The sequence below is a fragment of the Thalassophryne amazonica genome, chromosome 23 (genome assembly GCF_902500255.1).
Source record: "Thalassophryne amazonica chromosome 23, fThaAma1.1, whole genome shotgun sequence".
In the NCBI taxonomy this organism is placed as follows: Eukaryota; Metazoa; Chordata; class Actinopteri; order Batrachoidiformes; family Batrachoididae; genus Thalassophryne; species Thalassophryne amazonica.
In genome coordinates this window covers 26,255,791-26,272,042 of record NC_047125.1, presented here as the reverse complement: position 1 = coordinate 26,272,042, position 16,252 = coordinate 26,255,791, and the positions used below count along the sequence as shown (strand labels likewise).

Sequence of the window (16,252 nt, the reverse complement as noted above, 5' to 3'; positions counted from 1 at the left end):
CCATTATTGCCCCATCTGGTCTGGAATATGATCACTGTTTTTTGTTTTTAAAACCTGGTTACACAGCATGAAAAATACATAATCTGCAACATCAGCATCTTACATTAAGATTTGTAATGAAAGGATTGAGTGGTAGTTTAATGTACATGATTGTGCAAATGTTTTACATGCCCCAGATTTGTTTGATTAAAATGTACAACGTTTATTTTCCATCATAGTGTAGCCAAAAAAAGAAGGAAAAAAGGAAAATCTGAGCTAAAATGTCCAAGCATTCTTATTCCTCACTGACCTTTGATCCTGATCACAAAACTTTGATCCTCATCACTAAGCTGTGATACAGATTGTTAAACTTTTGATCTTGTTTGCTGAACACTAAGCTTTGACCCTGATTGTTGACATTTTAACCTGAACACTGACCCTTGATTGTGATTCCTTGAACTTTGATCAATGTCATGAAGCTTTGATCCTGATCACTAAGTTTGTTCCTGATCAATAAACTTTATTCCTTTTGAGACTGTGATTTACTGACTTTTAAATCTGAGCACTGAGCTTTTTTGTGATTAACTTTTAATATTGTTTATCCTTTGAACTTAACTTTTTCGCATGAACATTGACTTTGTAATCACTTAAACTTTGATTCAGATCACTGACCTTTGATCCTCATCATAAGGCTTTGACCTTTTTTGTTAAACTTTAATTTTTGTTGACCTTTGAATATGGTCTAAGCTATGGTTTAAACTCTGAGCATTCATTGCAGTCAGTTGAACTTTGAATCTCATCACTGACCTTTGATCCTGATTTGGTGTTCTTTGATCCTCCCACCGATGGGGATCCACACCAAATTTGAATGGGTTCTTCCTTGGCCACTGCTGAACATGTTGCATTAAGCTTGATGCACTAGGCTTTGCAGAATCCTTCAAAACCTACTTCATCAATTCAACCAATCAAAGAAGGGTTGTAACAAACATAAGCAATTATGAAATAAAAAATTTAAATTTGAAAAAAAAAAAAAAAGAATTATTTGTACATGACTGCCGGAAACCATCTAAAAAACAGAGTGATGACAGATTATTCTTATTTATAGACTTGTCATCTTTCAATATATTACATTCCCTGTATGGATGACAATATAGGCCTAGTTTTCCGGGGATTACATCAATCCTGACAAGTCAGTACTGATTCCGAATTATGCCCAGTTATTCAAAATAGACCACAAAGACAAAGAGACAGAAAACAGACCACACAACACGGGGTGTAAGAAGTATATAACCAAGTGTATTCCCTCTGTTAATGTACACATATTTAGAGTCATCTCACTGGAACACTTTACAATAACATTTAGAAAGAACAGGAAGATACTGGGAGGAATATGTTTGGAATGGAGAAAGAGAAACCAGACAAACATGGCAGGACGGTGGATCCACGGAGGCCATAAAGTGAAATGGCCGCCTGTTTGGCTCGAACCATATAGTCAGTAATCGATATAAAAAAATAGTTCCGGATGGACAGATCGAGGACGGAATCATTGAGGATACGCGGTTTCATGTCCTAAACCCAAATCACATTTTCTCAATTACGAAAAGCAAATACATAGAAATTTTAATTTCTTGGAACAGTTGTACTTTTTTCTTCTTCTTCTTCTCAGACAGGAATGATTGCAGGGAAAACACATCTCTCCGAGTAATGGGATGAGATTCAAATATTTAGACATTTCACAAACTTTTTTTCAGGAGTTTTCTTTTCATGGTACGGTTTTCGTTTTGTTTTTTGTTTTTTTTTATAGTTGAGGAAATTAGAATACTAGAGTTCTGTTGTACATCTTCCAAGGAACTGCGGTTCATCTCTCCTTTCCGCGCATCTAAAAAAAAAGAGAAAAGTTTGGAGTGCCCATTGGCTGCCGTCAGTCCAGTCAGGCTAGAGAGGTTCCAAAGGACAGTCGCTTATTCCGCTGCAAGGTATCTCTCTTTCTCCACAGTGGAACTCCAGCAAGGATGGATTGTGAATTTCCCAAAAAGTGTTTCAGTTCTCCAGAAAAAATAAAGAATGGGAAATGAAAGAGCAAACCAACGCGGTTGAGTCTTGGACCAAGGCATTGCGTCAACCGTACTGTTGATGGTGGGGGAGTAGAGGCGGTCAGCGAGGTTTTAGGGAACACCGTTTTGGATGGTAGAACTGGGCTGACCTCAAAAATTCCAACGTCCCTCTTTGCCGCTCACTGATGTGTGAGCGCGCGTCAGCGAACTCTTACGTTTGCGCTCGCTCACGAATAGGTCCATAGATTTCTCCAACGTCTATACATATATTTATAATTATATTGAACACAGTTCCTGTTTGCTGGAGATTTTTTTTCTGTGATTAGTAACCATAAGAATGGAGCAGTTTCCCTCCTGGCCCACTAGGGGGCGCGTCATAGCTCCACCAAAACACATGACAAAGAACTGCTGGAACAAAGAGCGGCCAAAGTGTGTTTTGGCGTCGACGTTTTGGCGGCTAAATGCACAAATTGGCATCCGTTAATTCGGAGCGGTAGTTATCTCACATAGTTGCTACGTTTTAAACGTTATGGTCATCAGTCATCGTCATATTTTGCTGTTGTTGATTTTTTTAAAAACTCCACAAGAAAGTAAAAATTTCTTTTGTGTTAATGAATACTACATGCTTGAAACACAGCAGAGGATAGGTTGCATCAGCCGCTGAGCACCGTGGACATGGAGAGAAACAGAGTGCACAAGCCAATGGGAGGAAGAGAGAGATCTGCCGAGATTAGCGATATTGTGCATTTGCCACGGCGGATTTATCGGTGTTTCTGTAAAATGGCAGTATATAGATTTTACAGACAGATGTCAATAAAAGATGTCAGTAGTAACCTCCTATTGGAGATTGGCGTTGATACTGTCAAAGGCGATGACCTACACCACAAGCTAGCCTCAGAATGGCGTCTGGACCCCGACACAAATACTGATGGGGCACTGTCCTACAGTACTTCAGATATTAAACAAGCTAACCCATAAATCGTTGTTTTATCAGTACTTGGTACGCAGTTGTTGGCACGGTATTTTTAGAGATCAGGGTTCTCCTCGAGTCCACACTTTGGCTAATGGTTACAAATGTCACATCAATCAAAACGACATTGAAAGGCGCAAAGAGCCAACATCCAGAATAAGTTGCTGTCTCCCTCTGATCGACTAGTAACGTGGTTATCTGACAATACTGCTTTAAAAATGTGACTTTTTAATGCTACACTAGTTAACTCGCCGGTTCTCTCTCATCCTCCCATTGCTGCAATTGTCTCGGTCCTCAGTGCAGCTGCTGTTTGTCTCTGTGTGTCACGGCATCTCTCCCTCAGACGTAGTACTCTTTATCTTTGTTCTTCTTGTTCTTGGTAACTGTCTTGGCAGTGGTTGGCTGTTTCTCCTTCACCAAGGCTCCATTGCTCTGTGTGGCTGAGTTGCTGATGTAGTTGCGGCTCTGGTCGACTTGGTAGGAGCCCTCGTCTCGGTTGCGGTACTTGTACATGGCGTAAAGCAGGATGAGGATGCAGAGAGCCGCCGCTGCCACTATGCCCACCACCATTCCCGTAGTACTGCTCGACTGCTGCACCTCCACGGCACCCGGGAGGCCCCTCTCAGGAGACGTAGGATCTGGAGTGGGAACATGGGGGAAATTTGGGGGGTGGGTTATTCCTGGGAGTCGACGGTGACCTGGATCTGATGAAGGGTGGGCCGGCGGCAGCAGCACCTGGTCCCGGGTGTTCATTTTTCCAGCCGGGATGTTGTTGCTGCCGCCGCCGGCGGGTTTGATACGTGGGCTCAGCTGATCTGGGTTGGCTGTGGGGGTAGAGGAAAGGGGTGGACGGTGGGAGTTGGGGAAGCGGGAGACATGTCGGTCACGAGGGTTCTGGACACCACCCTCAACAGCTGGTGGAGGTGGGAGAACAGTCCTGTCAGTTACCAGGGGTGAATTTTTGTAATAGTCCTCATCATCCGACTCAGTCATCTCCCCTGAGCCGTATGCCGACACCTCGATGGTTTCCTCACAGTCCTCTTGGTCCAAGGGGCAGGGGGGCCGGCCATTGGGCAAGGGTAGGGACTCTTTGGTGGTTTCAAGAAGGGTGAGGAAAGGGCGGTAGGTGGTGGGGGGCAGAGGGATTACTGGGTAGCGGGTGGCGATTGACGGGGGGTCTAGGGAGTCCACTGTTATTATCGGCAAGACTAATTCACCTCCTAGGACAAGAAAGAGACAACGGAGGGAGAAGAATGTTAAAGACCACATGAGAGAAGAACGTCCTTCCAGAAAAAAGAAAACAAATCAATAAACACAGCAACACCAGTATTAGAACAGCACTAAAACTTAACATGAGGTTAGTTATATAAGGTTAGTCTTCTCTAGTCAAAAGTCAATCAATATACTGACTGTCTTACCAAATGAACTATAATACAAGATGGTGTAACAAAACAATCAATCCTACACCTAGTCCTGGCTGATCTGTTGCCCTAGGCTGCATGTGATACTGGTTATTTCACTAAAAACAAGATAAAATTAAAATTACACTGAACAACTTATAATCTACTGCAATACACAGTCTAGTCTTCACTCATGACTGTCTAAGCTCTCCTAAGCTTACTGCCCTACGTCTGAGGTGTTTCTGCTGTGATTGTTGAAATAAGATGCAAACCACGAGGTTCAGGTCACTTACATCAACAAATTGGCCGCATGATTTTTGCATGAAAAAAAAAATTACAAAAAGAAAGCTGTGTAAGATTGTTCTTGGAGAGTGATAAACAACTTCCCCCACCCCGTTAAGTTTCCTCTCTTCCCCTTCTTTCATCTCTTTGCTGGGTGCCAAATGACCATAATGAACAAAAATATTCTTGTATTATTACATCCCCACCCAGCACCCCCACCCCAACATATTCCCATGAAGAATTGGCTCAGTCTCGTTTGCCCCTTTGGGTGCAGTGGTTCCTTTGGCACATTTCTAATTGGCTTAATCTGTATGCAAACCCATAGGAGAGGCTGCCAAACACTGATGCCCCGAATTTCCATCACAAACTCTCAGTGCACACTAGAGTACGCCGAGAGACAGAATATTAAACACCACTGCTTATTTTCTTCTATATGCTCCCGAATACCCCCCCAACACCATAGATCAACAGTGATGTATGTCCAAACAGCAACCGGCACAAGTTAACAGTTAAAAAGCAAACTTAATGAGCCAGAAATTTGCTTGTGCCAATGAACACCCAGAATCAATACATATTATTGCATTTGTAATCATGGAATTTGTAAAATGTAGCATTCACTCAGTAGGAATCCTTTCCAGGGACTTTGACCTCGGCAGGGTTTAAGTGTCAAACATGGGCTGTTGCTCTGTTGCTTAGCTTAAAGGTTTACAAGGAGTTTAAACCCGTGCCGCTGTGTTATAATTTAGACCTATTCTCAGAAACGGCTTCTAAATGTTGTTGCTGTGAAATCACCAAAAAATCCACTAGAGGGCAGTCTGTCAACAACACTGATTTTTTTTGTTTGTTTCTTACGAAAAAAACACTGGCAAACATGTTATGAGACATTCACCATACCTGCGGAACCATCACGGGTCCTAGATGGCAACCTTCCCCTTCCCCTTTTCTCAAAAGTAGCCATTGATCTACCACAGCCAGGTGAATCGAGAGCATCCCCTTGGACTTTTCTAGTACCTTGCGTCCACAACATTTTTTGGATAATAGTTACACTTCTGTGTTCAACTTCCTAAAATCATTGCAAAGCAGGTGTTGATTGTTGGGAATGATGGATTATCTATTCCAAGAGGACTCTGAGAATCAGCAGGTAGATATTAATGGGTAGACCAGAATAAAGTTGCTAATGAAGACCAGTTAATGAGGTCTTCATGAGTCAAAAAATGTTCCACTCCCTCACTCCCTCAAAAAATGCTCCACTCCCTAGAGGTCCATTTCCATTGCCGAAACTCTGTTTACTTCCACAACTTCAGGAACATTTCCAGGACTGACACTGTAATTGACTTTCTCAGCCAATGTGCCTCCATTGCGGTAAAGACTAACTGAGCAATGTAGATAGTCTCATTCCTCCATGAGGACTTGAATCCTCTCTGGACCTTGTATTTCCAGAAGAAAGTCAACAATGCCTGTTCCTCCTCATTGGTCCACCTGTTCTGCTCTTGCTCTCGTTTCGCTAGTGTGACTTGGCACCTAATATTATCATCTTCCCTTGCATGAATTAACAACCAATTAGCATTTGTGGGTATCTCTACAATCAGCATCGAGCCGTATCTGCCTACAGAGCAGGGACTTATCTCAACCTGAGAAATGGCTGGAAAAATCACCTTTCAGGGGAAGTTCCCAAGGTGAAGAAATGAACAAAGGTGCTGGATACCCAAAAATTGCCCATTCCTGAATCAGTGGTTTAGGTTTCCTCAAAGTAATCAAAGCATTCAAAATATCCAATCATCTACTTTAATCATAGGTCATTGTCCAGGTCTCATGACCTTGGAGTCAAGCCAGAAGGACCAGGCATCTAAAGACTTGGACACATCCTCCTGCAAAGGACCTTCTAGTGGGAAGGCACACCAAGAACGCATTAATGACTACACTATGCAATTTGATTAGGAGAAAAAAGGTTTGAGTTCATTTATAGTTCTACTGCTAACATCCCATCCATCTATGAATTTCCTTTTCAACCATTTGCAGAAAAAGGGATTTCTCTTATACAAAGTAGTTGTCAAACGGGTTTGTTTAGAACTTTCAAATGTTTTAATATAACCAAAATTGTAAAAAAGTAAACTTGCCCTTCAACATTTGGTTTCAGTATATGTGGCAATGTTAGCTTGCTGAAAATGTGTTTAATAGGACCCTTTTAATTATGCAACAAGACTTAGAATTTTAGATTTTACATGTAATTTCTGGTTACACACCGTCCTTCCCCTCGGCACACTGGCCGACTTCACAAGTATCTGAGGTTTAAACCCCCTGACAAATAGGCTAGCTGCACCTTGTTGATACCTCAGCTAACCTAGCTAAGTAACAGAGCAACAACCCTTCTGGGAGAAAGCTAACAGAACAAAGCAGAATATTAGTAACAGTTTAAACACTGCATTTGTCATGACAGTTTCTACTCTGGCAACTGTGCATGTTACAGTTAAGGAAACAAAAAACAAAACATGTCAGGGAGGAGGAAAATGGCAGGTAGCAAGAGATAGTTAAACTCCTAACAGCAGTAGCATAAAAATCACGATGCATCTCTGTTTATTCAATGAGGTAAATCAGCGTGACTCATTGAGAGGTGAATTGGATCAATAAGGGAATAATGAGGGGAAACACAAAGGGAGGTTTTTGGGTTAGGACAATTTCCGCCGCGGTCGAGCCCCTGTCTCAAACTTTGCTAGCTATGGCACACATTTTCTTTCAAAGTTATAGCAAAGGCTTTGGTGGAAAAGAAAGTAATTTAACATCAGAAAACATTTCAGAGAAACAGGCCTCATATAGTAGAAGAACACCTGTAATTCTTCAAACCCTCTGCTAACGTCTTATTTCAGCACATTGCTGGAAAGCCTGGTTGCCATGGCAACGCACAAGGTAGTTCTCAGTTTGTTTTCTGCATTTGAGGGCTGCATTTCACCTCCAAGTTCTGAGAGCCGGCGTATTTATGGAACAAAGAACGTTGATCTGTACTTATTTGGAAGAAGAAGTAAGAAATAAGTTGAAGGAGGTCTATTAAAAACATGCTTTTTTGACCTCGGTGTGAAATTTAAAGTTTTATATCTGCTGCTTCTCTGCGATGACAGCCATCTGCTGAGAAACATAAATTATGTGCGGTTACAGTAAAACACTTTAATTTGATATCCGTCACGACACCATACTGTAGACGTATCAAGAAGATTTTAGCTCAAACAGGTTTTTGAAACCTTGAAACTGTTTCAAACATAAAATGATTCATTTTGTTAAAGTGCTTAAAACAGTAAATGAAGCAACTTGCTACCTTCATTGTTTTAGTTGAATTATTGTTTCAAGCTGCTCTAAATTGTAATTAAACCGACTGTTTCATAAAATGACGTTTAAATCATGATTCAGTTACAAATTTTCAAAAGCAGATGTTTAAATTAATAAACTGATCAAAAATAATACAAAAAATTTAAATAGTAATGAAACCAATTAGTAAAAAATTGCTTCAAAGAAAGTATTATTATTGTGAAATGTCCGAAACAGTAAATAAACTGACTTCATAAAATATTTGATTTGTCAAGTTGCTAAAAACAGCAAATTATCAATTGCTTCTGTCATTGATTTACAATTCACAAAAAATTAAACAGTAATTGTACTCCTTCACAAAAGGCACTTTTTCCAAATGTTAAGACAGTAAATGAAAGAGTTGCATTAGACTGTTTCAAAAAGCTTGAAATGTGAAGAGCCAATTGCATCAGAGAATGAATCACTGATCAAAACACTTGGAACCATAAAAGTCTTTTTTTTTAAAGTGTTAAATTTTCAAATTGTTCAAAACAGTGAATTAAATTACCTTCAGATAATAATTCACTTTTTTAAAATGCTCAAACAAAACAGGAAATGATACTGTTTGGCAATTAATTATTCTTCTGAAATTGTTGAAACTGTGAATCTAACAACTGATTCAAGTAATGAATGTTTCAAGAAACTCAAATCACCAAATAAAACAATTTTTTTCAGAAAAGAAAATTGTTCTGAAATGCTCCAAATATAATGAATTGTTTAAAAAAGATTCACTGTTTTGAAACATTTGACACATGAAAATAAGAAATGATTCACTGTTTCAAACATAGTGCCTTTGATTAGAGATTCAGTCATGTTGGATAAAAGTAAAGGTTTCAAACAAACGAGCCACGTCACTCTGCTTTACACTCAGAACCTTTAAGAGCTTCAAAACCTGGAGGTCAAAGAATTCGCAAACCAATGCTGAACCTCAGCCCTCAAGCGCAGTTGGCTGCTTTTTGTGCCGTCTGAACCAATCGGTGATGCCTCGTAGTCTCTCCCATTCCCGCCGTTTTCTCTGTATGCAGCGCTCGTTGTTCAGTTCTGTGATGCAAGATGTTGCTAAAATGTCCCTTTTTAGAGATCTACTTCGCTGAAAGCTGCCAAGAACCAACAACAAATGAGACATAGGAAGATACCGAGGGCTTATTTAAGTGTTAAACACAAAGTATTTATTAAATATCTCCATTGAGGGTGTTTTTTTTTTTTGTTTGTTTGTTTTTTTTATTTGTGTTAGCCAAGCAGTAACTTCCTGTGCTGAAAAATGAAGCCAATGTGGATGTCCCAAAACCGGTAGTTCTACAAATGACCGCTTGAAGTTGGCTCCAAAAGCAAGTCAATCATCATTGAACCCCATGTTAAAATGTCCAAATGTACATTAGTTTAAGTAATTTTTAAGCCATAAATTTGCAACAAATTAGGGTTGTGGTCTATATATTGTGCAGTTTACTGTACTAACTCGGGTATTTCTGGACCTCAAAGGCTGAGGACACGGAAACATGACAGTCACTGTTGAGATATGCAGATATCTCGTTTGCCACATACAGATACACTTCTGATCAGTAAACCTTTTCTCCTCATTTTGGGGTCCACCAGGATTAAAAATAAATAAATAAAGCTAGCATTGCTACTCTGTATTTTTTGATATAGATGATTTTGGTGACAGAGGCAACAACGATCTAAATAAAGATCAAACACATGCAACAAAACAAAATGTGTGTATCCAGGGCCAATGCCGGAGTGTTTTCTTCATGCACTCCACAGAGAGCCCTGCTAGTTCTACGCATCATGTCGAATCTGATATTAAGCCAGCAAAAACCAGCGGGGGTGATTCAGGCATGTTCATCGTGATCGATTGAGCCAGACTCCCATTGATTTGATGGCGTGGAGCCATGTTTTGGCCAGATGATGAAATTTCTTCTTTATCTTTACTCACACGCCACTGGCAGCATGAATCATTGCCTTCTATTTACACAAAATGAGAAAAGGGCAGATGGATGCTGATGCATCTACGTCTGCCTCCTGACAATCGCTTTTTGTCGTGTTGATCACGTCACCTCGCTTGCATCCATTTGAAATATTTAAAGCAAAAAAAAAAAGAAAAAAAAAAAGAAAGTTGTTTGCCATCTCCTGCGTTCAGGAATTTACCTTTCATTAAGCGGTAGATGGAAAATCCGGCGACTATTCCGAGCGTACATTTGTGTCCTTGCATGTGCCGATCAGCACAATTAACAGCCATATAACGAAAAACCTTTTTCACCATCTGTGTGACCTGTTGGGAAATGCTCGGGCCGTTGTGCCGAGGCTAAGTGATTTATTTGGACACAAAGGCATGACGACCTGCACAGTGCGCCCCGTGCGAGTCACATATTGGCAGGAGTCAAAGTTACCCCTCCTCCCCTCAGTGTTTTCTGTTCTGTCGGCTCCAAATCACAAAACTCCTCAGGATGAAACTCAAGTTGTGTGAGGCCCACCTTATGGAGAGAGACTCCAGCTGTCATCTTCATACAAGACCTAGAAAATGCTTAAACTTCACTTTCTTTGTAATTGGGGGGGAATCATTAATCATTAGCACAACCCCCCCAAAAAGGACAAAAAACCCCAAACAAATCACAACGACAAACACATTTTTCAATTTATTGCAGGAAATCTGTTCCTTGAATTGTCCCGGGAGAATATCTGGCGATGGTACGTTCAGTCCAGTCTTACTTTTTTTTTTTTTTTTTGTGCCCCCGCCATGAAAAGTGCCAGATGTTTGTCAGACTTGTTTTTAATTTTGCTATTTAGAATCTTCCCCTTCTCCTAACTCTAACCATAACCATAGCATTAGTGTCTACCCTCCCCTAACCCTAACCATAACCTCCCCAGACCCCCTGTCACCCCACATTTTGTGCCCCTGTCACAAACTCATCGATTAATGTATTTTTCGCAATGCCGCCACGAACTTCCGTGAGACTGGGTTGGGTACGTCGGACTTTCTGACTGAATCGAGCTCCTCCAGGGTCCCTGAGAAAGGTAAACACCTTCAGGAGACTATGTACAAATGAATTAGTGCCACGTTCCCCACATTTGGACAAAATTCCTTCGTCTTTGTCTCAAGGACTTCATGGTGTCCTGACTCCCATTTTTTGGTAATTATTCCCGGTATTGTTTCCAGGTTTAGCAGGTTTTTGAATAAGATTCAGTCCAGGTTGTTAGTCCGTGGGCCAGGTTTGGTCATGCCCTGGTGTCACTTCATCCACCACACCGGGAATCTGCCCTTGGTCATGAATGACAAACCAACCATCCCCACCTCTCAAACTAGCTAGTGCCATCCACCCAAGACATCCACCCAACTTAGGCCACTGCTTTGGCTCCAAGTGGTCCAACCGGGTGGACCATCATTCTTTGGCAAGTAGCTGGTTGTTTTTGACCCACCTCACCTCATCTCAGTGTCCATAAATATGTAATTGTTGAATCGCGTCACTGTTTAGGCCACACTGATGTGAAATTCCATCAAACAGGTAGATCAGTGGGACAGACGTTGGGCTACCAATAATGAAGACCTGTGTTCAGTTCCTGGTCTCAATACCTGTCTTTGTCCTTGATCAAGACATTTGATCTGCATTGCCCCAATCCAGCCAGCTGTAAATGGGTATCATCACCGATTGGGGAAGTAACCTATGATGGACTGGCATCCAATCAAAGGAAAGTCGTAGACTCTTGCCCTCTTCACGCTAGGGTATCTGGGGATAAGCGACTCCAAAGCCCGAGATACTCTCACCAAGCTGCTTCTACTTCACTTTACAAACAGTACCCTTAAAACAGATGCAATAATACAAAAATTATATAAGCTTGCTTAGATACGAATATTTAAACATATGCAAGTTTGCAAGTTTCCAGGCAGATTAACTGCATGAAACTTTGATCTAGAAAAACTGCCAAAAAGGGTATAGTATAGCTTGAAGAGTTTGATAAAGGCCTAAAGCTGCAAACGTTTGACACCGTTGAATACCTGGAGACATAGAAGACTCCAGTCTACTCCTCAGAGAACCTATGGGTTTCTTTACGTAGGGTTTATCCACTATATATGTGTGTGTGTGTGTATACACACACACACACACACACGCACAAAACGTACGATTAAAAATGCGTAGGTCTAATCTGATCATTTTTATTGCGGTCATGTCTGACACGGGTAGGCTGACGTTTTACGTAGTAGTCGCAAACATTTTTAGTCCAACTAAGGTTGCAAAAAGGTGAACTAGTCTTTTAGCAGACCACAGGAGGCAAACCCTCAGAGTCAAATCACTGGTTAGAATTCTTATATGGGTCAAACAATGAAGCAGCACATAGAGGACACACGCGCAGCCCAGCGTTAGCAAACATCTAACACGTAGCACCATCCTCTCAAGCGAGGCCCGTTTTAACTTCAAAGTAACCGACTGAAAAATAAATGACACCAGTGTGGTTTTGATCACAAAGGCTTCCAGCTGTGGGTCATTTCTAATTGATTGCGTAATACCTTGGTTTCTCTCTTACGACCTAGAAAGTGCTCACATTTTTCCTCCGTAGCTGTTTAATTATTGATCACCTCCTTAAAGCTCTGATCTTGTCGGAGTTAAATACACCACTGCTCTGAATTATACATTTTATGTACAGAATTTAAAATGTATTTAAATACAAATGCAAAACATTTTATTAAACATAACATTTTAAAAAATGAGCGACTTGTGAGGGAAGCCACCAAGACACTCATTACAACTCGCAAGGAGTTATAGGCCTCTGTGGCTGTCACTGGAGAAACTGGGCATACAGCAGTGCAACTTTTGACTGTTGCATCACCAGCCACAGCTTCATGATGAAGACCAACAGAGAAGACCTGGAATTTCAACGACAGTTTGCTAGAAGGCACATTGGAGACTTCAGCCTAGAGCTGATTTTTTTTCTTGTTTGAATATCCATCTGTGTGCAACTCCACCATTATGTACAGGCTACGTAATCACAGCCTCAGCATCTTAGAACTCCTTCAGCATTATCAAGGTGGTGTTGGTGGCTTCCCTCACCAATCTCCTTGTATGGTCATGACTCCAGATAGATTTTTATACCACAGGGCACCATGCTGTTCATATTTATTAGTGGCTGATGAAATTGACTATAAATTTATTAAAGCATGCAGATAACATTTGTCTTTCTTTGGGGGTTTGTCATTTGTTTAGAATTTATAAAATGTTATTAAATATTCAGTTAAAAAAAATCAGTTTATTTACATTTATTTCTAAATATATTTCCTACAATTAGATGAACCTCCTATTATGGGCCATGTTGGCATCTTTTAACATAGTATTTGCTCATCATCTTATGTACTCGTATTAGTCGAAATTTCAGTGTAGATGTAGTAACCTCCCACTAGTCCTAGGATCCACTGGTCTGAGGCTCCACTGGTCCTCATCTAATTGTAGGAAATATGTTTAGAATTTATAAAATATTATTAAATATTTAGTTAAAAAATCAGTTTATTTACATTTATTTCTAAACATATTTCCTACAATTAGATGAGGACCAGTGAACCTCCTATTATGGGCCATGTTGGCATCTTTTAACATAGTATTTGCTCATCATCTTATGTATTAGTCGAAATTTCAGTGTAGATGTAGGAACCTCCCACTAGTCCTAGGATCCACTGGTCTGAGGCTCCACTGGTCCAAGGGCCCAATGGTCCTATGGTCCACTGGTTCTATGGTCCAAGGGTCCAATGGTCCTATGGTCCACTGTTTCTATGATCCAAGGGTCCACTAGTACTAGGATCCACTGGTCCGACTGTTCACTAGTCCTTGGGTCAACTGGTCCAAGGGTCCACACTGGTCCTTGGGTCCACTAGTCCTTGGGTCCACTAGTCCTAGGGTCCACTAGTTATAGCATTAAGGAGACCATGTTAAAGTTGTTTTTACATTGATGGCAGGCTTACAAAAGTGTAACAATTAAAAACCCCATTTAATGATGGTGAATTACCATTATTTGTTGATTTTCAATTCAACAGATTTATAGACAAAAATACAAATAAAAGTGGACCAGTGGATCCTAGTACTAGTGGACCCTTGGACCATAGAAACAGTGGACCATAGGACCATTGGACCCTTGGACCCTTGGACCAGTGGAGCCTCAGACCAGTGGATCCTAGGATGAGTGAACCCTTGGACCATAGAACCAGTGGATCCTAGGACTAGTAGACTCTTGGACCATAGAACCAGTGGACCATGGGACCCTTGGACCAGTGGAGCGTCGGACCAGTGGACCCTAGTACTAGTAGACACTAGTACTAGCGGACCCTCGGACAAGTGGATCGTAGGAGTAGTGGACCCTTGGACCAGTGGAGCCTCGGACCAGTGGACCCTAGGCCCAGTGGATCCTCCCCATTGGTGCACTGGGACGTGTCTGGACTTGTTCAGTGAGGTGTATGTAAATTAGACCCGTTTGTTTGCGTGTGGTTTAGGAAGGGCTGTTGTTAATGTCCGTCCTACAAGTACATACAGTTTAACAGATAACGTGTATAAAATGTGATGTAAAGATGAGAAGTTCACATGTTTGTGGCTAAATGTTTGTGGCTAAATGAGAATACATACAATGGACTTGTTTGTTGCCTAGTTTCAATGCCGCTCCCGACTTTTTAGGTGCTGCCCTCTGACGAGCTAATTAACAAGACTGGAGGATCCAAAGCAAGGCTTTAATTGGGTGATGTGATTAAGACCACCTCACAAAGTTAAAGTTTAATTAGCCTGGTGGGAAAAGGAGGAATCATTCATAGAAATTTCTGCTGGTTTCTCTTGTTATTCGCACAACCTCCTTTTCTCCTCGTCTTAAATCCTGCCGTTGTGCACCCTCCTCCTCTCTCCTCTTCTCTGTTCTTCTCTCAGCACAAAGGAGCGTGACGCGCATCTCAACAAGGTCCAGTCCTTCAAATCTATCTGTCCACTCTCTCTCTCTGGTCCCCTTTTTTTTTTCCTGATTTCTTGATTGCAGTCGACGGTTTTGTCTGTTTTGCATCCACTTTGAGCTCATTAGCCAACGCGTGGCTCTCTGCAATATCTGCTTGAGCTTTTCACCCAGGTGGCTAATAATTCATCAGTAGACATGCAAATAAGTAAAGAAAGAAAAGACTTCGTCGTTGGGGATGGAGTGTGAGTCGAAGGCTACAAGTGCTCTCAAGGTCCAAACCTCCCACCTAAGCCAAAGACCAAAACACTCCAGACATCCATCTTCTTCATCAAATTTGCCAACAGTTGGCAGCCATGTGGGATGGTCTAGACCAGAGGTCATCTGGTCTGCATGTTTTCCATGCGTACTTGCTGAAGCTAGGGCTGGTGACCCCGATCTAGACCTCGACTTTCCAAGGATCAACAGATCGATAGCTCTTTCTTGATTCTGTGGGTGGTGGTGTAGCGCTGTTCTTAGTTTTGTTTAGCAATTTGTCTGATTAATTCAGATAATGAACGAGACTCCGGCAAGCGGCCCCATGCGGTTGGCATCAACGTCTTAGCAAGACAAGTGGTGTTCAACAACACGAGATTGAGCAATAACAGGTCTGTGATGCCCGTAGATGTCCGGGGCCACGCGCGGTGCCACACCGATCGGATCGGCGTGTGCCTACCCTTCGCTGAGAGGCACGGGTAACCCGGTGAACCCCACTCATGATGGGGACTGGGGGTTGCAATTATTTCCCATGACTGAGGAATTCCCAGTAAGTGTGCATCATAAGCTCACGTTGATTAAATCCCTACCCCTTTGTTCACACCGACCATCACTACTACCGATTGGATGGTTTAGTGAGATAGTAGACATCGAGTGAAGACTTGCAGGGCCTTTATGAAGATCCAGGATTTCAGTGACTTCCTGGATTGAGTCATCAGAAACGTGTATCTATTCAGTAAAAGTGTTGATGTTGTAGATATGTTCACGTACTGTAGCTCAGCAGTGACATTCATGTCTCTGGGTCATCGGCCTTTGAGGGCGAGAGATGTCTAGGAAGAGATTATGGAGTAATGAGGTGGTTGGACAGAGGTGGATGGTGATGCTGATATTTTGCAGGAGAATGAAGATCCACATGCTTCCCGTCTTACTGTGTAATTGTGAGACTAACCAGTGATGTCAAGGATCTACTGGATGTCATTGGTACTGGATCTATATGGACTATCCGTGGGTACTGCTGGAATGACTTTTTGCCAAAGGAGTAATTACTTAGGGAAACAAAGACGAGG

General features: G+C 41.6%; 1 protein-coding gene across 3 annotated transcripts in view; it reads right to left on the bottom strand.

Moving 5' to 3' along the window:
* Positions 1 to 1,255: 1,255 nt before the first annotated feature.
* The window catches only part of LOC117505355 (neurexin-1-beta-like), a 513,547-nt gene continuing 498,550 nt past the window's right edge, over positions 1,256 to 16,252 (bottom strand). For all 3 annotated transcript variants that reach the window (XM_034164999.1, XM_034164998.1, XM_034164997.1), the window contains one exon: positions 1,256 to 4,223. In XM_034164999.1, coding sequence (XP_034020890.1) covers positions 3,343 to 4,223 — 881 coding nt within the window. In that variant the 3' untranslated portion in view covers positions 1,256 to 3,342. The remainder of the gene's footprint in view (positions 4,224 to 16,252) is intronic.